The 15848-nt window shown below is 46.5% G+C and overlaps 1 protein-coding gene across 8 annotated transcripts in view; it reads left to right on the top strand.

Annotated features, from left to right (window-relative positions):
• Nucleotides 1-15848, top strand: part of LOC309331117 (protein CEPU-1) — a 797868-nt gene that overhangs the window by 457133 nt on the left and 324887 nt on the right. For all 8 annotated transcript variants that reach the window (XM_081843161.1, XM_081843160.1, XM_081843167.1 and 5 more), the window contains exon 2: nt 6732-6816. In XM_081843161.1, coding sequence (XP_081699287.1) covers nt 6732-6816 — 85 coding nt within the window. The remainder of the gene's footprint in view (nt 1-6731; nt 6817-15848) is intronic.

Genomic DNA, 15848 nt, shown 5'->3' with positions numbered 1-15848 from the left:
TGGGTGAGGTATAAATAAAATAATAGTAACAAGAACAATCATGTTTCCATTTGATCCTTAGGACTCTGCCCAGACCACCTCCCTCCCCAGCCACACCCCTTACTGCTCTTGCTGCACTTCCTCCCTGAATGTTTTTGCCTGGCTGGAATGTGTCTAGCAATGCTTCTTGCTTGCCTGTTGCACAGAGGTAGAAAATTTGCATTAATTGCACCATCCCCATTAGCCTCTGGCCCTGCCCTCTTCTGGCATGCAGCTCCCAGAAGCCTGCACAGAAGGATTGCAGACCCCTCAGGCTGCAAAATGTTCTACACCCCTGTTAGAATGAAATATTGGCTTCCAGATGGGAATGATTGCTTTACAACTCTGCTTAGAACTACTGGACTGTGCAACGTTGATTCCCAACCCCCTTCTCTCTCTCCCCCCCTCGCCCACTAGACCATGAGAAGACAAAACAAAACCTCTCCATGCTTTATTCTCCCAGGCTCTTAATCCACATTCTTTCACAAGTGCTAAAGCCACGCACTCAGTAATCTTAAAAAGAGATTGGAAAGTGAGGAAATAAACAGGCTTGGAAAGAAATCCCCTCCTCTTGTGACCCATCAGCACAAGCAATAATAATAAAGCTTTATTATTTTATAGAGTGTCTTCTCTGCCTGGCGTATCTCAGAATGCTTGAGATTAAATAGCACAGTTAGCGAATTAAATAATAGTTTGCCGAGTATTGGATGACTCAGGGGATTAGTAATGGGGCTATGGATCCTTTCACATCTAGGTCACCAGTTTGGAATCCAACTCGTGTTGGTTGCAATTTTTAATAAGGTGGGAGATGGCTGATAGCCAGCAGGTGCCCGACGTGCGTGGAATTGCGGACTCCTGGGTGCAAAGGAGTGGGTGCATTTTCCAAAGCCTCCCTTTTAGCTATGGAAATGGCTGGGAGTTAGGGACTAACCTGCAAAGGAAACAAAAGAAGACCTTGGTTGTTGTTGTTGTTTCCCCCTGTAGGGTTCCTTTACTTGCTGTAAACCTAGGGTGGGAACCTCAGGCAAATGCTGCCCTCTGGACCTCTCTCACTGGCCCTCAGAATTCTCCCTGGGTTACACCCATCCCTGGCCCTGCTTTGTACCTCAAGAGTTTTAGTCTGGCTGGAATGTGCCCTTGAATTCCGATCCTTTGCCTTGCTTGCCTGGACAGAAGATGGAGAGGGGTGTGTGTGCAGGGCCATAGCTAGGGGGTGGTAAGGTGAGCCCCCGCCAGGGGCGCAGGTGAGGAGGGGGCACAAAATTGACTAAAAATATGTCCATAAATATGTCTATAAATAAAAATATCAATTATTGCCTCATAAGAAAATAGAGGGTGAATTGAATGGGTGGAGGGGGTGGGGTTTGGAGGAGAGGCAGAAATAATAAGTCCATGGCTAGGGGCGCAATCTGGAAGGTTCTGCCAGGGGCACAAGATCACCTACCTACGGTTCTGTGTGTGAGTATGTGTAGACTGTAAAACATGCATTCAGCGCCCCACCCACTTTTGTGTCTGGTCCTGCCCACCATTTTCCTTTGGCCCTCAGAATGTTGCCTACAAGAGAATGTGGCCCTCAGGCTGAGAAAGGTACCCCTTGCCTGCTGTCAACAATGTGAACAGCTTTCATTCCTACCTCCATCCTTCCACACACTGAGAGAATTGAGGAATACTTTTCAGTGGCTATCAGCTAAATTGAACCTCCACGTTCAGGGGCAGTGTTGCTGTGCATACAAGATGTCAAGGAACCTTGCCTTCATGCCCTGCCTGTAAGCTTCTGAGGAGAATCTCACCAGGATAGCTATGTTCTATCTCTTTGGTTGGGGGCAGTGAATACCAGTTGCTGGAAAGTGGAGAAGGGGAGAGTTGCTCTTGTGCTCAGGTTCGACTTGCAGATTTCCTGTGGGCATCTGGTTGGCCATTGTGAGAACAGGATGCTGGGTAGCTCAGCTGGGAGAGCATGAGACTCTCAATCTCAGGGTTGTGGGTTGAGCCCCATGTTGGGCGAAAGATTCCTGCATTGTGGTCCCTTCCAACTCTACAATTCTGTGAGTAGATGGGCCATTGGCCTGAGCCAGCAGGCTGTTCTTATGGATGGCCAGTGTTGGGAACATCATGCCACTTTAGACAAGCTGCACCTGGATCCTCTCCCCAGGATACTCCATTGCATTCTGTGGTCATTCCTCACTGGTCTATCTTCTGTGTGTGTTTTTTCATCAAGGGAATTGCTTCCTTAATGATTTCTACACACACACACACACACACACACACACACACACACACACGAAGTTTCCTTTTTTAGTATTCTGTAAACTTTGCCGTTCTCCGCAGCCTAGATTGACTGTATGCTCAGGTTAAAGATAATAGGTTGCATCCATGGTAGTGCTAAGCAAGCTTCCCATCAGTGCAAGTCTTTCTGCCTCTGCCCCAACCCCACATCTGTTTTGGAGTCCCCCCCCCCAAACCTTCCAGAGCAGATTTGAGGAGGGCATGGGGAGTGCATAGGAGGAGGGAAAGGGCTGGAGCCTAATTGCAACAGTGGAAATCCTTGTACTGAAACACATTAGTTGGATACCACCCAAAGAACCCTAAGTAGGGAGGGAACAGGGCCCTTGAAGCTTCCCATGAGTGGCACCTCGAGAGTAGATTATGCAAGCACAGAGCTCACCTGGTCACAGTGATCCCAACTTTAGTGACACGTGTTGCATTTATATTTATATTTTTTTAAAATGCATCTATGTATATAAATTGACATGAACATTTTATGAAAAATTATGTTGGGTTGCTGGTGCATTTCCTCTTCTTTAATTTTCTTTATTATAACACCTTTTCATGCAAGGAGCTCTAAGTGGTTATACATGGTTCTCACCTCCCCTGTTTTATCTTCACAACAACCCTGTGAGGTAGGTAAGGATGAGAGACTGCCACTGGCCCAAGCCAGTCACCCAGCCAGCTTCAGGGCTGAGTGGAGATTGGAATCTGTCCCAGAACTACAGTTCCCTCAGTTTCATGAGAAGGGGGGTGGATTGTTTAACAACCCTAGGATTTGTAGCTCTGGGAGGGGAACAGGAGGTCTCCTAACAGCTCTCAGCCCCTTTAACAAACTACAGTCCTCAGGAATTGTAACCATCACAGTGATTTAAATGTGTGGTGTGATTGTGGCCTGAAGCCTAGATGGACTCACGGGGGAGCTGATCCTGATCTGAGCCAAATGACTGAGCATTTAGTATGAGAGAGAAAAGCATCTTAGATTGATTTTGTGGCACCTGGAAAGGCTGCCAAAGACGAGTGAAATGTATGGCTCTGGCGGCTGGGCCAAGGGAAGGGTAAGTCAAGGGGGCTGCTGTCTCCTGAAGCTTGCCTTTGCCGCTCTCTCTTCAAGATAAAGGACTCAAATCCCCCGGGACTGTTTATGTCTTGCACTTTCTACCAGCAGGCGATTATATATAGAAATAATAATTCAGTTAGCAAAGAAGCAGAGAGTGTAAGAGTTGCTACTTATAGACAAATGGGATGCTGTTGAGTTGTAAGATAGGAAAGCTTCTAACTGAGCTGGCTGCCTTTGGCAGCAGGCAGGCTAGGAAGAGGGAAACGAAACACTCATTGGTTGTTGCTATTTTCAGGTGAGATTCAATCACAAAGTGGAAATTTTGGGTTGAACAATTAAGGTTGATTCAGGACTCTTGTACAACAACACCAATTCCCCTCCACTCCCCCAAATCAGACTTTTGTGGTAAGGAAAGGGGTGGGAAAATGCACTGGAAAGATCATATTCAATCCATGCAACATTGTCTAACCTCTGCACAAATAAGAGTGAATGGTCAGTAAAGTAGCTGACTCTGTCTATCTTCCTGCAAACATATCAAGATGAATGGTCAGTAAACAGGTCACCTAGAAGCACTCAGTGCTGGAAATGATTGCACCCAGCTCTTGTTGTAGAAGAGTTGACTTCCAGCAGCCAGTGACTTTCTTAGCTGTGAATCATGCCTCAGTTTCTCACTCTGTAAAGTGGCCAGAATAGCAATGCAGGGGGGGTGCCTATCATCATCTGCTGGCAAGGTGGAGTAAACAATGTGAGCTGTGTCTGCCCATACATGTTGCTAACTGTGAACTAGCTGCAATATAGAATTATTGAATTGTAGAATTGGAAGAGACCATGTAGAGTTGAGAGGGACAAGGAGGGTTATCAAGCTACCTGCAATGTAGGAGTCACACCAAAGAAATTCCTAGCAAGATGGCTGTCCTACCTCTGTTTAAAAAACGTATTTGTAGGTGGCGTACCCCAGTGGTGGCATCTATGGTATGGAATAGCCTCCCCAAAGCAGCCCAGGAGATACCATCCATATAATCTTTTTTTGCTCTAGATGAACATGTCCTTTCTCTTCATCCAGGTCATTAAAAAAAACAAACCCTTTTGTGTTTTCTTTTAACTGGGCCTCTCAGTTGGTTAGAGTGTGATGCTGACAATGTCAAGGTTTTTGGTTTGATCCCTGTATGGGCCAGGTGTGTTGCTGGGGGTTGGACTACATGATCCTCAGGGTGCCTTCCAACTCTAGAATTCCACAATTCTGTGGTTTGTATTTTGTTGTATATCTGAGGGAGAGCGAAAAGTTTTCCATGCTGCTTCTGCTGCTCTGTATTGTACTTTTAATATTGCAGTTTTGTTCTTTTCACTGGTATGCCCAGAGAACATATGTGGTTGGCTGACCATACAATGTACGTAGCAAATAAGTTTCCCAGCTGTAGGGTAGTAGCAAAAAGCAAGGTGTGTAGCGTCAACACCTTTTTCAAGGCATCTGGCATGGAACAGAAAATGCCTGGCAGTTTCAGCTGTGTTTCTTTCCATCATGCTCATAATGTATCTAGTGATTCTTTGAGTGCTCTGGGCATTTTCCTATTAACAGTAATCTTCATATTATTAATTTACATATTTATTTGCTTTATTACCCATCCTTCAGCATCAGGTCCCAGTTCAGGTTGCAACAATGAAAAATTAAACATTAAAGGGGTTGAAACAAGTTACAGGAATAGGGAAGACCTGTAAGGTAGAATTATTATTATTATTACTATTATTATTCAAGACTTTTAGACAGCTATCCTTTAGTAGAGAAACACAGGGTGTGATATAAAATAACATCATATGCAAAACAACTATTAGAATAACTAGCCATCATTATTCCCATACTTCAGGCTGGGCAAACTGAGGCCTGAGAAAAAGAGTGGCTTGCCTCCAGCAGGTTTATCATCCAAACAGGATTTCTACCTCACTCTCCCTGCACTTTAGCCTCTGCGCCACTCCATCCTCACCCTGCATTATCCACTTCGAGAGCGGATGGAGGCAGTCAGGGAGGAAAGCCCAGGGTTCAAATAAAAATCCACCAAGTTGGCTGGATGCCACTCTGGACTCACTCACCCTCCACCCTCACCCCCGTCAGACCTCGGGATAGTAGGTCGCAGTGCCAACAGCTCCGCGGCCGCCTGTAAAGAAAAATGCAGGACTCGAATACTACACACACACACACACACACACACACACACACACACACAGCGAGCTAGTTGTTTGGGAGCGGGCCCGCAAGGGTTAAGAAGCCCCCCCCCCCTCCGGCGTCCCAAGGTGCACCCGCCGGCGCCGCGAGGGTTAAAAGCAAGGAGAGTCCCCCCCATCCCCGGTGTCCTTGGCTGAGATTAATGTGCTAAGTCTGCGCTCCTGAGCGGCGCTGCCTGTGCCGCGGAGCCCAAGTGCTGGTCAGCGATGATGGAGTTGCTGCCATGACAACCCCTGCAAGCCGATGCGTGTGTGTGCTCCGGAGAGCCGGCGCGAGAGGCTGCGATTCGGTAGAGAAGGAGATGCGCCCAGCCAGGAGGCAGAGCGCATCCGGGATGCTGAACCTAGCCCTGGTCCAGGCAGCAGCAGCAGCAGCAACAGCCGGCACCGCCAGCTTTGCCATGCCTTTCCTCGCAGCCTCCCTTCGCTGAGCGGCGGCGAGGAGCACAGCTGAGCCGGAAAGAGGCTCTTATCCGCTCCCGACCACGAGCCGCAGCGCCGGGCGGCAGCGGCCGGACCTTCCCTTCCATCCTGCCTTGTGGCACCGTCGGAGCTTTTGGAGCAGGAGGCCTCTCGCTTCTCCCTCTGAGATTACTCCGGGGGTGCTCCCCCCCCTCTTCGCCCCACCCATTCCCCGAGTTCTTCTGCGGCGAGTTTTATTTTTTGGAACTCCGGCCGGAGGGGCCGCTCTGGAGCGTGTCGCCTTGCGCGGCTGCGGAGCGCCGGCTGTGCCCTACCGCGCCGGAGCGCAGCGCACTTCCTCCAGCAAAGTGAGATGCACGAACTCTTGATCGGAAGCTCTGGTTTGTGAGGCGCGCAGCAACTTGGCCACCTTGGGGGGGCCACTTCTTCTTCCTCCCTGGGACTCCGCTGGATGCCTTTCGGGAGGCTCGGATCTCTAAAGCTGCAAACCCAAAAACTGGATTTCTAAAGGCTCCGCCGCCCTCTCCCTCCTCATCGTCACTTTCTCTCCTCCCCTTCTGTGCCCACACTTGGCACCGCGAGGTGTCCCTGTCAAACCAATCTCCATCCATCTCTCTGGTTGTTTTAATAAATATATATATATCTTTGCCTTGAGGAAAGCCCAGGATGGGGGTCGGTGGGTGCTTAGTCCTGCCCTGGCGGTGCCTGGTCGTCCTGTGTCTCAGGCTCCTCTTCCTTGTGCCCGCAGGAGTGCCAGTGCGCAGCGGAGATACCACCTTCCCCAAGGCGATGGACAACGTGACCGTCCGGCAAGGGGAGAGCGCCACCCTCAGGTAGGAGCAGAGACTCTTCTTCTTCTTCTTTTTTACTCCGGGACAGAGCTGGTGATAATAGGTGGTCAGCGGCTTATGTGCTATAGGTTTTACGCTCGGGTGTTGGCTGAGATTCTGGGAGGCTTGGTGGACGCACCAGGATGCATGGGATTTTGGGGTGCACTTTGGTTTCAGTCCCTGGCTCTGACAGCTCTGTGCATCAAGAGAACTGGTGTGCAGCTGTGGGTGTGGATGAGGCTGGAGAAATGCCTGGCACACTGCACATTGAGAGGGTTACACTATAGAAGGAAGGAGGTGTGGCTGGCAGGGGGAAGCTCCTTCTAGGAGAAATAGGATGGATAGTCTGTTTCATGGCTGTAAAGAAACATGCCCCCTGTTTCTGTGTTTTTTGCCTCTTTGCCACTCTGGCAAAGGTTAGCTTTCCAGTGTGTGTGTCGCCCCTCCTTGGCTTGAAGAAATTTCTTAAAAGGTGGTGATGTTTTAAAGGCTGTTGGGACACTGCTATGCTTGGTCTCCCCCTGCTGTTGTTTGGGGTTTTTTTTGGGGGGGGGAATGATGGTGGGTCGCATGTGTGTTACTGGGGCAGCTTAGTCTGATCAGTGCACCAAAACCTAATCTAGTTTTGCAAGAGTTTGTGCCTGTCTCAGAACAATGCTTTTTGAAAACCAAAATAAAAAAGTTATTGCTTATGCAGCTTACTGGTCTCTGCTTAGCCCTTGGTGGTGATGCCACAATACTCTTGTGATGAAATGCGGTGGGATGGGGAGACAGGAGGGGTGATATTTTCCAATAATGGGGAGGAATAACACTTTGGAGAGAGGTTGGGGAAGAACAGCCATGTTGCAGCTTTGAACCCTTTTGAGATCTGGTGTCATTTTCCTTCTCGTGAACCGAGTGGAGTCGACAGTGTGATGTGCTTATACAGCGGAAGGTGGAGGAGCTTGATGCACAAATTGAGAATATTGCTCCACAATAGCACATATGGAAGGAACTCTATTCCCACACTACCAATCCCACATCATGCTGCTTCAACTCTCACAGCTTTCTCAATGTGTGTGTGTGTTTGTGTGTGTGTAGGGGAGGGGGGTTGTTAGGGTAATGAGGGTGTTGAAAACTCTGTCGGTTTCTTACCAAGAATCACAACTTCATTGCAATGCACGAAAGATACTGAGATAGATGGAACAATGGACTGCAGCTTCTTGGGCTCCCCCCACATCAACTGTGGGGCAATATTAAAATGTTTGCAGCAGGACTGGGGTGGGTGAGAAGAGGCACAGCAGTTGCACCCTATCTAACTGTATCTAACTGCGTCATCAATATATATATATATATATATATATATATATATATATATATATATAGCTTTCCCCCCCTTTTCCTTTCCTTGGTTGCAAACTCATTATCCTCTCCTTATTTTGGTCTGATGGTTGAGTGTGATGGCTCATTGACTTCTCCCAGGCATATGATCCCAGGTGGAATTTATGCAAGAAGACATATGCTGGGAAGCACCAGGGGTCAGAATGTGGCTATCATGGAGAGGTGTAGCAAAGAAATCAGCCTTATGAAGGTGAGATCACAAGGCTGTGGTGTCCTGCTGGTGGGTCCCAGTCAACCAATGGCAAATCAGAGCTCTGAGGAAAAAAGCCATACCCTGGTTAGGTTTACATTTGCAGTTCTCTCAACTTTGAATCAAGCAAATGGGCTGCAGAAGTCAATGTGAGAGAGTCAAAACACACACACACAGAGAGAGAGAGAGAGAGAGAGAGAGAGAGAGAAAGCGCAAGCGCACTAGTGTGATATATTGACTAGTATTGGGAAAACCTGTGTTCAAATCCCTGCTGAGTCTCAAAACTCATCTACTTTGCAGGGTTGTTGTGCAGAAGAATGTGGAGAGGAGAGGACACATTTCCCTTAGTTCCTTGGAGGACGGGTGGGATAAATATGTAATAAATAAGGAAACATCAGTGACATGTTCTTTGGTTATGTCCTGGTTAGATGGCTGCAGTGTGTTCAACAGGTGGCTATTCTTGAAGATTATTTGGAAACTGCAGTTGATACAGAATGTGGTTACTAAAACTCTTGGAGATATTGTACCTCCATATTCCGTTACACATTTCACTGTACCAGTAACAGTGGCTGCCTGTTTTCTCCATGTCCAATTCAAGATGCTAGTTTTAGCTTTTAATGCCCTAAGGAGCTTGGGACTGGGTTAGCTGAAAGACCACCAGCATCCAGATGGCCCTGCCTGTGCATTGAGATCAGCATCTGGATAGGGGTTAGATGGCATGTAACAAGGACAGGGCCTTTTCAGTGGTGGCCCTGCCCTTTTGGAACTCCATCCCCTACCAAATACATCCCCAGGGGAGAGAAACTCTGGTCACATCTGCACCATACATTTAAATCACAGGGCTTTGCCCCAAAGAATCCTGGGAACTCTAGTATGTTAAGTTTGCTGAGAATGGTACCTCTGTGAGGCGTAAAGCTCCCAGAATTCACTGGGGAAGCCACATGCTTTAAATGTGCTTTAAAAATATGATGTGGGTGTGACTTCTGCTTGCCATCCGGTTTGTGTTTATTTCCATCTCCCTTGTTCCACCCTCAAGCTTTTTATAAGGAATCTGCTTCCAGAAGAACCTTAAGAGCACTTTTGGGTTGAGGCATAAAATATATGTTCTTGTTTTTGCTAAGTATCAATATCATCAGCTTTCAGGCTTATTGGGTATCATTGCAGCTATTGGTCAACTTGGTTCCCACTTAAATTGTGATGTTTGTTAAATATAATGATAATTGCAATTTATTATTTTTAGTAGTATGTTGCAATGTTGTTCCTCTTTTTGTTCTACATTGTTATTTTTTGTTCTACATTGTTATTTCTTGTTTCATTACACATGCTAAAGCTATTTTTGGTCATGTGCACACTATCCCTTGCTTTTTCCTGCAGGACTAATTGCAGTCGTTAACGATCGTTAACAGTCGTCAACAGGCTTACCATACCCATTGAGCCAATCACCCATCTCCTACCACCCTTCTGAGAAATACCCCACCCCACCCTCCCACTATATATAAGGGTCTGGTGACTTCTGCTTCAGTGTATCTGAAGAAGTGTGCATGCACATGAAAGCTTATACCAGAACAAACTTAGTTGGTCTAAAAGGTGCTACTGGAGAATTTGTTATTTATTTTTATGTGTATTTCAACTTGGTCAGACCAACACAGCTACTTGCTTGAATCTATTCTTATTTCATGTACTACTGAATTGGAGCTGTTTTGTATGTGAACTGCTGTTGAGCATGGAGGCATTTCTGTTAACTGTGATATATACATAAATTAACTATGTCTATATGGCTGGTGGTTTTTAAGAAAACTCTGGAGACATTTTTATTCCAGCCTGCTATGATTAATTATTTTGCTACGCTTGAAGAATTTTAGCTGCCGCTGATTTTAATTTTTTTCTTCAATTAATGGTTAAATTATAACTGTTTTTGTTGTTCTAAAACTTTATGTAAGTTGCCCCGAGAAGGCGATGTGCCTTAAAAGATGGGTTAGAAGCCTTTAAGAACATAGGAACAGTTCTGCTGGACCATCCCAAAGACCCATCTAGTCCACCATCTTGTTCTCACCGTAGCTGAACTGATGCTATTGGCCTATGGCAGTGATGTAGCGTGAGTTGCCAGTGCCCGGGGCCATGCGGAGGCAGGTGGATAAGTGAGAAAGACTTAGACGGAATATGCATGTGCATCCAACTGCCTAACAGTGTCCGTGTTATGCAGGAGATCACAGTCATGGAGATAAGAAAAGAATAGTCATTCCATTGTCTGGATAGATCACTTCCTGGTTCTTGAGGAGAAGCCGTTTTCAATGGAGTGACAGAAGTGCACAGCTACATTGAGACAGCACCGGGTGTTGAAATTTTGCACCCCTTAACAATTTTGCACCTGTGGCAACCGCCCCTGTGCTCCTTTCCACCCCATCCCACTGGCCTATGGTGTCAATTGGGTTTCTGTCATATCCCCCAATTCTATTTAACATTTACCTGAAACAGCTAGGAGATGCTGTCAAGAGTTTTGGAGTTCAGTGTCACCAGTATGGTCAGTTAAAAGTCAGATAAGGGAACCAGGGATTCAGCCTGTGCTGAATAGAGTTGCACTCCACTGAAAACTCACGTTTGCAAGTTGGACGTACTCCTCGGTTCAGTCTAGATGCCCAGGTTTTGGCAGTGGCCATGAGTGTGCTTGTACATTTGAAGCAAGGGCACTAGCTGTGCAAATTCTTGGAGGTGTCTGATCCAGCCATGGAGCGACATGCCTTGGTTGTACACCCTGTTTGGATTATTGTAACATGCTCTATGTGGGACTGTCATTGGAAAGTGTTTGGAAACTTCAGCAGGTCCAAGTTGCTGCAGTCAGATTGCTTACTGGAGCCAGTTACAGGGAGAACTTCCTGTGACTACAGCCCCTCTGGCTACTGGTCTGTTTCTGGGCACAATTCAAAGTGTAAAGTTATGGCCTGCAAATCCAAACATAGCTTGTGTCCAGGCTATCTGAAGCACAATTTTCTCCACATATGAGCCTGCTTGGGCTTTCAGGTCTTCTGGAGAGGCCTTTCTTTGGGTCCTACCACCTTTGCAGGCACATTTGGTGGGGACACAAGAGAGGGCAGGCCATTCTCAGTGACTGCTCTCAGACTGTGGACTTCCCTTCCACAGGAAGCCAGCCTGGACCCCTCTGTGCTTTCCCTTCTCCAGCAGGTAAAGACTTTTTTGTTCCAATAGACATTGGCCACTAACTGGCTGTTGTGGCAGGGGCTTCTGTGGATGTTATACTTTGTGTTTGTTTGTGCCCTTTTAAATGGTCTTTAGTGTTTTCAGTGCTATTTTTAATAGGGTTACTTGCTTTAAAAAATATTTACATTTATTGTGTGCTTTTATAGTTGTATCTGATTTGAGCTTCCTTGGGTTGTACACTGGGGTGAAGGTGAGATATAAAATGAGTAAATAAATAAATCTGCAAGCAACAGCACCCTCCCCACTGGAATACCCTCCAATACCATCTACTGCAACCCACCATACCCTCCACTCCAACAGTGGAGGCAGAGTATAGTCATCATGGCTAGTAGCCTTTACTAGACTTAATACTCCATGAATTTGTGTAATCCTCTTAGAAGAATATACTCCAAATCAGAGCTCTACGAGTTTGTTGAATCCTCTTTTTAAGTGATCCAAGTTAGTAGGCATCATCCCCTCTTGTGGGAGCTATTGCTTAACCATGTGCTGTGTGAAGAAGTGCTTTTTTTATCCCCCCTGAATCTTCCAACATTCAGCTTTTTTGGATGCCCAAGAGCTCTAATATTATGATTCAGGAAGCAAAGCTCTTTTCAACCCACTTTTTCCATACCATTCATAATGGTACACCCTTTCACCATCTCTCCTGTTATTTGCCTTTTCTCCAAACTAAAAATAAAATAAAAATCTCAAATGTTGCAGCCTTTCCTGATTTTCTATAAGTAAATGTTTCCCTGCTGAAAGACACCTCTGTTTTTCCACACCATTGCCTGGCCTCCTTTCCTTCCACTGTTAGCCATTGCTGAAAGCTGTGCTCAAAAACAAGTCATGCCAGACGAATCTCATTTCTTTTTTTGATAGGGTTACCAGTTGGTGGATCAGGGGAATGGTGTGGACATAGTGTATCTTGATTTCAGTTAGGCTACCTCAGAAGTTGATGGGCTCTCCTTCATTGGAAGTTTTTAAGTAGAGGTTGGATGACCATCTGTTATGGATGCTTTAGTTGAGATTCCTGTATTTCAGGGGGTTGGACTCACTTCTGAGTTTTGTCAATAGCTTTTTTTAATTCAAAATACTCTTTAAGACATTTCATCCACCTTGGATTTACTGTGGTTACTGTGCACACAGAATAACCAAGTTGTGTTTTAATCCTCCAAAGTTTGCCTAGTACCTAGCAGGAACACAAGTCTCCATTTGGCCTCAGTCTGACCCCACCTGGAGTCCTCTGTTCATTTCTGGGCACCATAGTTTAAGAAAGATATTGACAAGTTGGAATGTGTGCAGAGGAGGGTGCCCAAGACGATCAAGAGTCTTGACATCTCTCCCAACCCTGCAGTTCTATTATACCAGCCAGTTTCCCTTAAGAACAAAGATATCACACAGGAGTGTGCATTACTGTTGATGTCCCAGGAATAGTTCCAGTCAGTTGTAATATTGTCTGGCCGAAATTCTATATATCTCACCTGTTGCGAGAATTGGAGAATGAAAAGCCAGGCAGGGGTAGGGGGCAGAATTTAACTGAGCCATTTTTGTGGTTGGTGCACAGACATGAGATGTCATATTGTACGCCATTCATGCCTGTGCACCAAAATATCATATGTGTGCATGGTTTTACTGCATTCATAGCACAGAATGCACAATGCACTGTGCAAGAAGCAGATATGCATTCTGCTGTCACACATAGCTCCTCCCCTTTATCAAGGAAGCAGTTAGGAGGGCTGCATCAGTGAGCCATTCCCAGGGTGTGGTGAGAGCTGAGTGCAGGTTGGGTGTCAAAGGTGGACAAACTACCTCAGAAGGACGTGTGACACACCAGAAGTACTCCTCTTCCCCTAACATGCCATACATCCCCGTGTAGTAATGGTGACCATAGTTCTATAAACTGGGAGTCATCCCTTTGCCTTCTGAGAAAGGCTGTCATTCTGGGCAGAACACCTCCTTTGCATATAAAGGGTTGCAGGTCCAGTCCCTGGCATCTCCAAGTACAGCTGGGGAAGTCAGGAATCTTTTCTGAGACATCAGAGAGCCATCAGTCTGTAGACAACACTTAAGTAGGTGGATCAATGGTCTGAGGCAACACGAGGCAGCTCTGAGCTTCCTATGTTTCAGAGATGGATCTTGGAAAGTTGACCTCCAGAAATTCTGGAAGTATCACCCTTTGTGTTCAAGAGTTACATCTGCCTCAGTGTAAGGCTGTTTCCTGAAGTCCACTGGAGACTTGGGCCCCAATTGCACTATATGCTTGAAGAGTCATGGCTTACCCCTGAAGCATCCTAGGAGCTGTAGCTTGGCTACCCCAAGGAATCCTGGGAACTAGGTGTTGAGAGTTGTCAGGAGACCTCATTCCCCTCACACAGCTACAGTTCCCAGAGTTCCCTAGGAGGAAGGATGGACTGTTAAACCACTCTGGGAATTCTTGCCCTCTGAGAAGACTAGAGGTCTCCTAACAACTCTCAACATGCCCTTTTTATAATAAAATGCTTTTTACTTCTTTCAGGTAAGAATACAGCAAAAGAAGATAACAGCTAGCACGTTCCCATCCATGCCCACCCCCCAGAAGTGCAGAGATCAGGGTGATAAAACACAACAGTAGAACAGCGCCCTTAACAAACTACAGTTCCCAGGATTCCTTGGGGGAAGCCATGCCTGTTCCAAGTGGCACGGCAGTGTTTTAAATGCATAGTGCAGATGGGGCCCTGCTGCTGTGTTAGCCTGGATAGGATATGGTCGAACACAGAATAATTTGCTAATATGAGGCAGCCCTTTGGGGACATCTCCTGATTAGTTTCTTCCTACCTTTCACTCCTGCATTCCCATTTCCTTCCCTGCCCTGACTTATTCCCTGTGTTCTTGTCCAACCATCGGAATCCTTGTTATCGGATCTGTATTCATGTTCCTTTCCAGGGTTCAGGCTCGTGGCTCGCGGCTCCTATGAAATATTCATCTCATTTTGATGTTCGTAAAGTTCAGTGCCTGATATTTTTCATCCTCTGAAATTATTTATTTCAGAGCTCTGGACTATAAAAATATCACTCTGACCTGCTTCCCTCCTCCTCCTCTCCCCCCTCCTTAACTTTCCTGGGGATTACGGCATTTTGAAGAGGCCTGGCATTTCTCGCGGTGGATGAGTTCTTTGCTTTCTGATGAGAGACCGCCCATGTGCACACAAGACCATGTACAGGAGTCAGGGGGCTTGCGCGCCACTGGAAATATGCTGGAAGCAAAATTTGTCCTCTGTGGCATGCTGCAAACAGTCCACCTTCACACCCAACATTTAAAACACATTTATACCTCTTTGCCACCACTCCCCCCCCAAAAAAAATCCAGGGAACTATAGCTCACTGCAACAGAGCTACAATTCCCAGCACCCCCTAGCAAATTACAGTCTCCAGGATTCTTTGGCTGGAAGCCATGTGCTTTGAATGGGTGGTGTGGATGTGAGTCCAGTCAATGTGTGCCTCAGTCCACTTTCACACAATACATTTAAAGAGCCATGGTACCACTAGGCTTCCCCCAAAGACCTCTGGGAGTTGTTAAGGGTGCTGATAGCTGCGAGGAGCCCCTCTTCCACTGACAGAGCTGTGCTTCTCAGAGTTCTTGTGAAGGAGAATGGACTGTTAAACCACTCTGGAAATCATAGCTCTGTGAGGAGAATAGGGGTCTCCTAACAACTCTCAGTGCCTTTAACAAGCACTGAGAGTTCTTTGGGTGTTGCAAGGGGCATCATAACACTTTAAATGGATGGTACAAACGTGGCCTGAATCCCAGGCCAATGCTTGTGGTTGTCTCATGACAACTTGAAGTGGCTTAGGGGTTGTCACCCTGTAGACAATCTTCTCATCTCTCCCCAGCTATTGTCTATCAGTGAAATGGTTGTAGCCCTTGGCAACATCCCAGTTGGATTACTGTTACACATTATACATGAGATGCCTTGGAAGCTTTGATTGGTGCCAAACCCAGCTGTCAGAATTTTTTCTGGTTGCTTCAGTCTTCAGAGAAATACACTTGTCTGTGCCTGAGCCTAGATAAAGGTTAGGGAGCCAAATTCCTGAAGCGTCAGCTCTCCCAGTCCCAGCCTACCTTTTTCCGCGGAGGCCCAACTCCTACCACCTTCCTTATTTGGTGTGTGCTACCAATATAGGTTTAGAAGCAGGTGTAGCAGGGAATGGATGCAATTCCCCTCATCTTCTCTCCCTGCCAAACAAGGAGGCAATTGGCATTGTTATTTATGAGAACCAGTGATGGTGCAGCA

This window comes from Podarcis erhardii, assembly GCF_964252035.2.
Source record: "Podarcis erhardii genome assembly, chromosome: 16".
Classification (NCBI taxonomy): domain Eukaryota; kingdom Metazoa; phylum Chordata; class Lepidosauria; order Squamata; family Lacertidae; genus Podarcis; species Podarcis erhardii.
The sequence above is the reverse complement of the archived record's forward strand: the minus strand, read 5'-3'. Positions and strand labels throughout refer to the sequence as shown.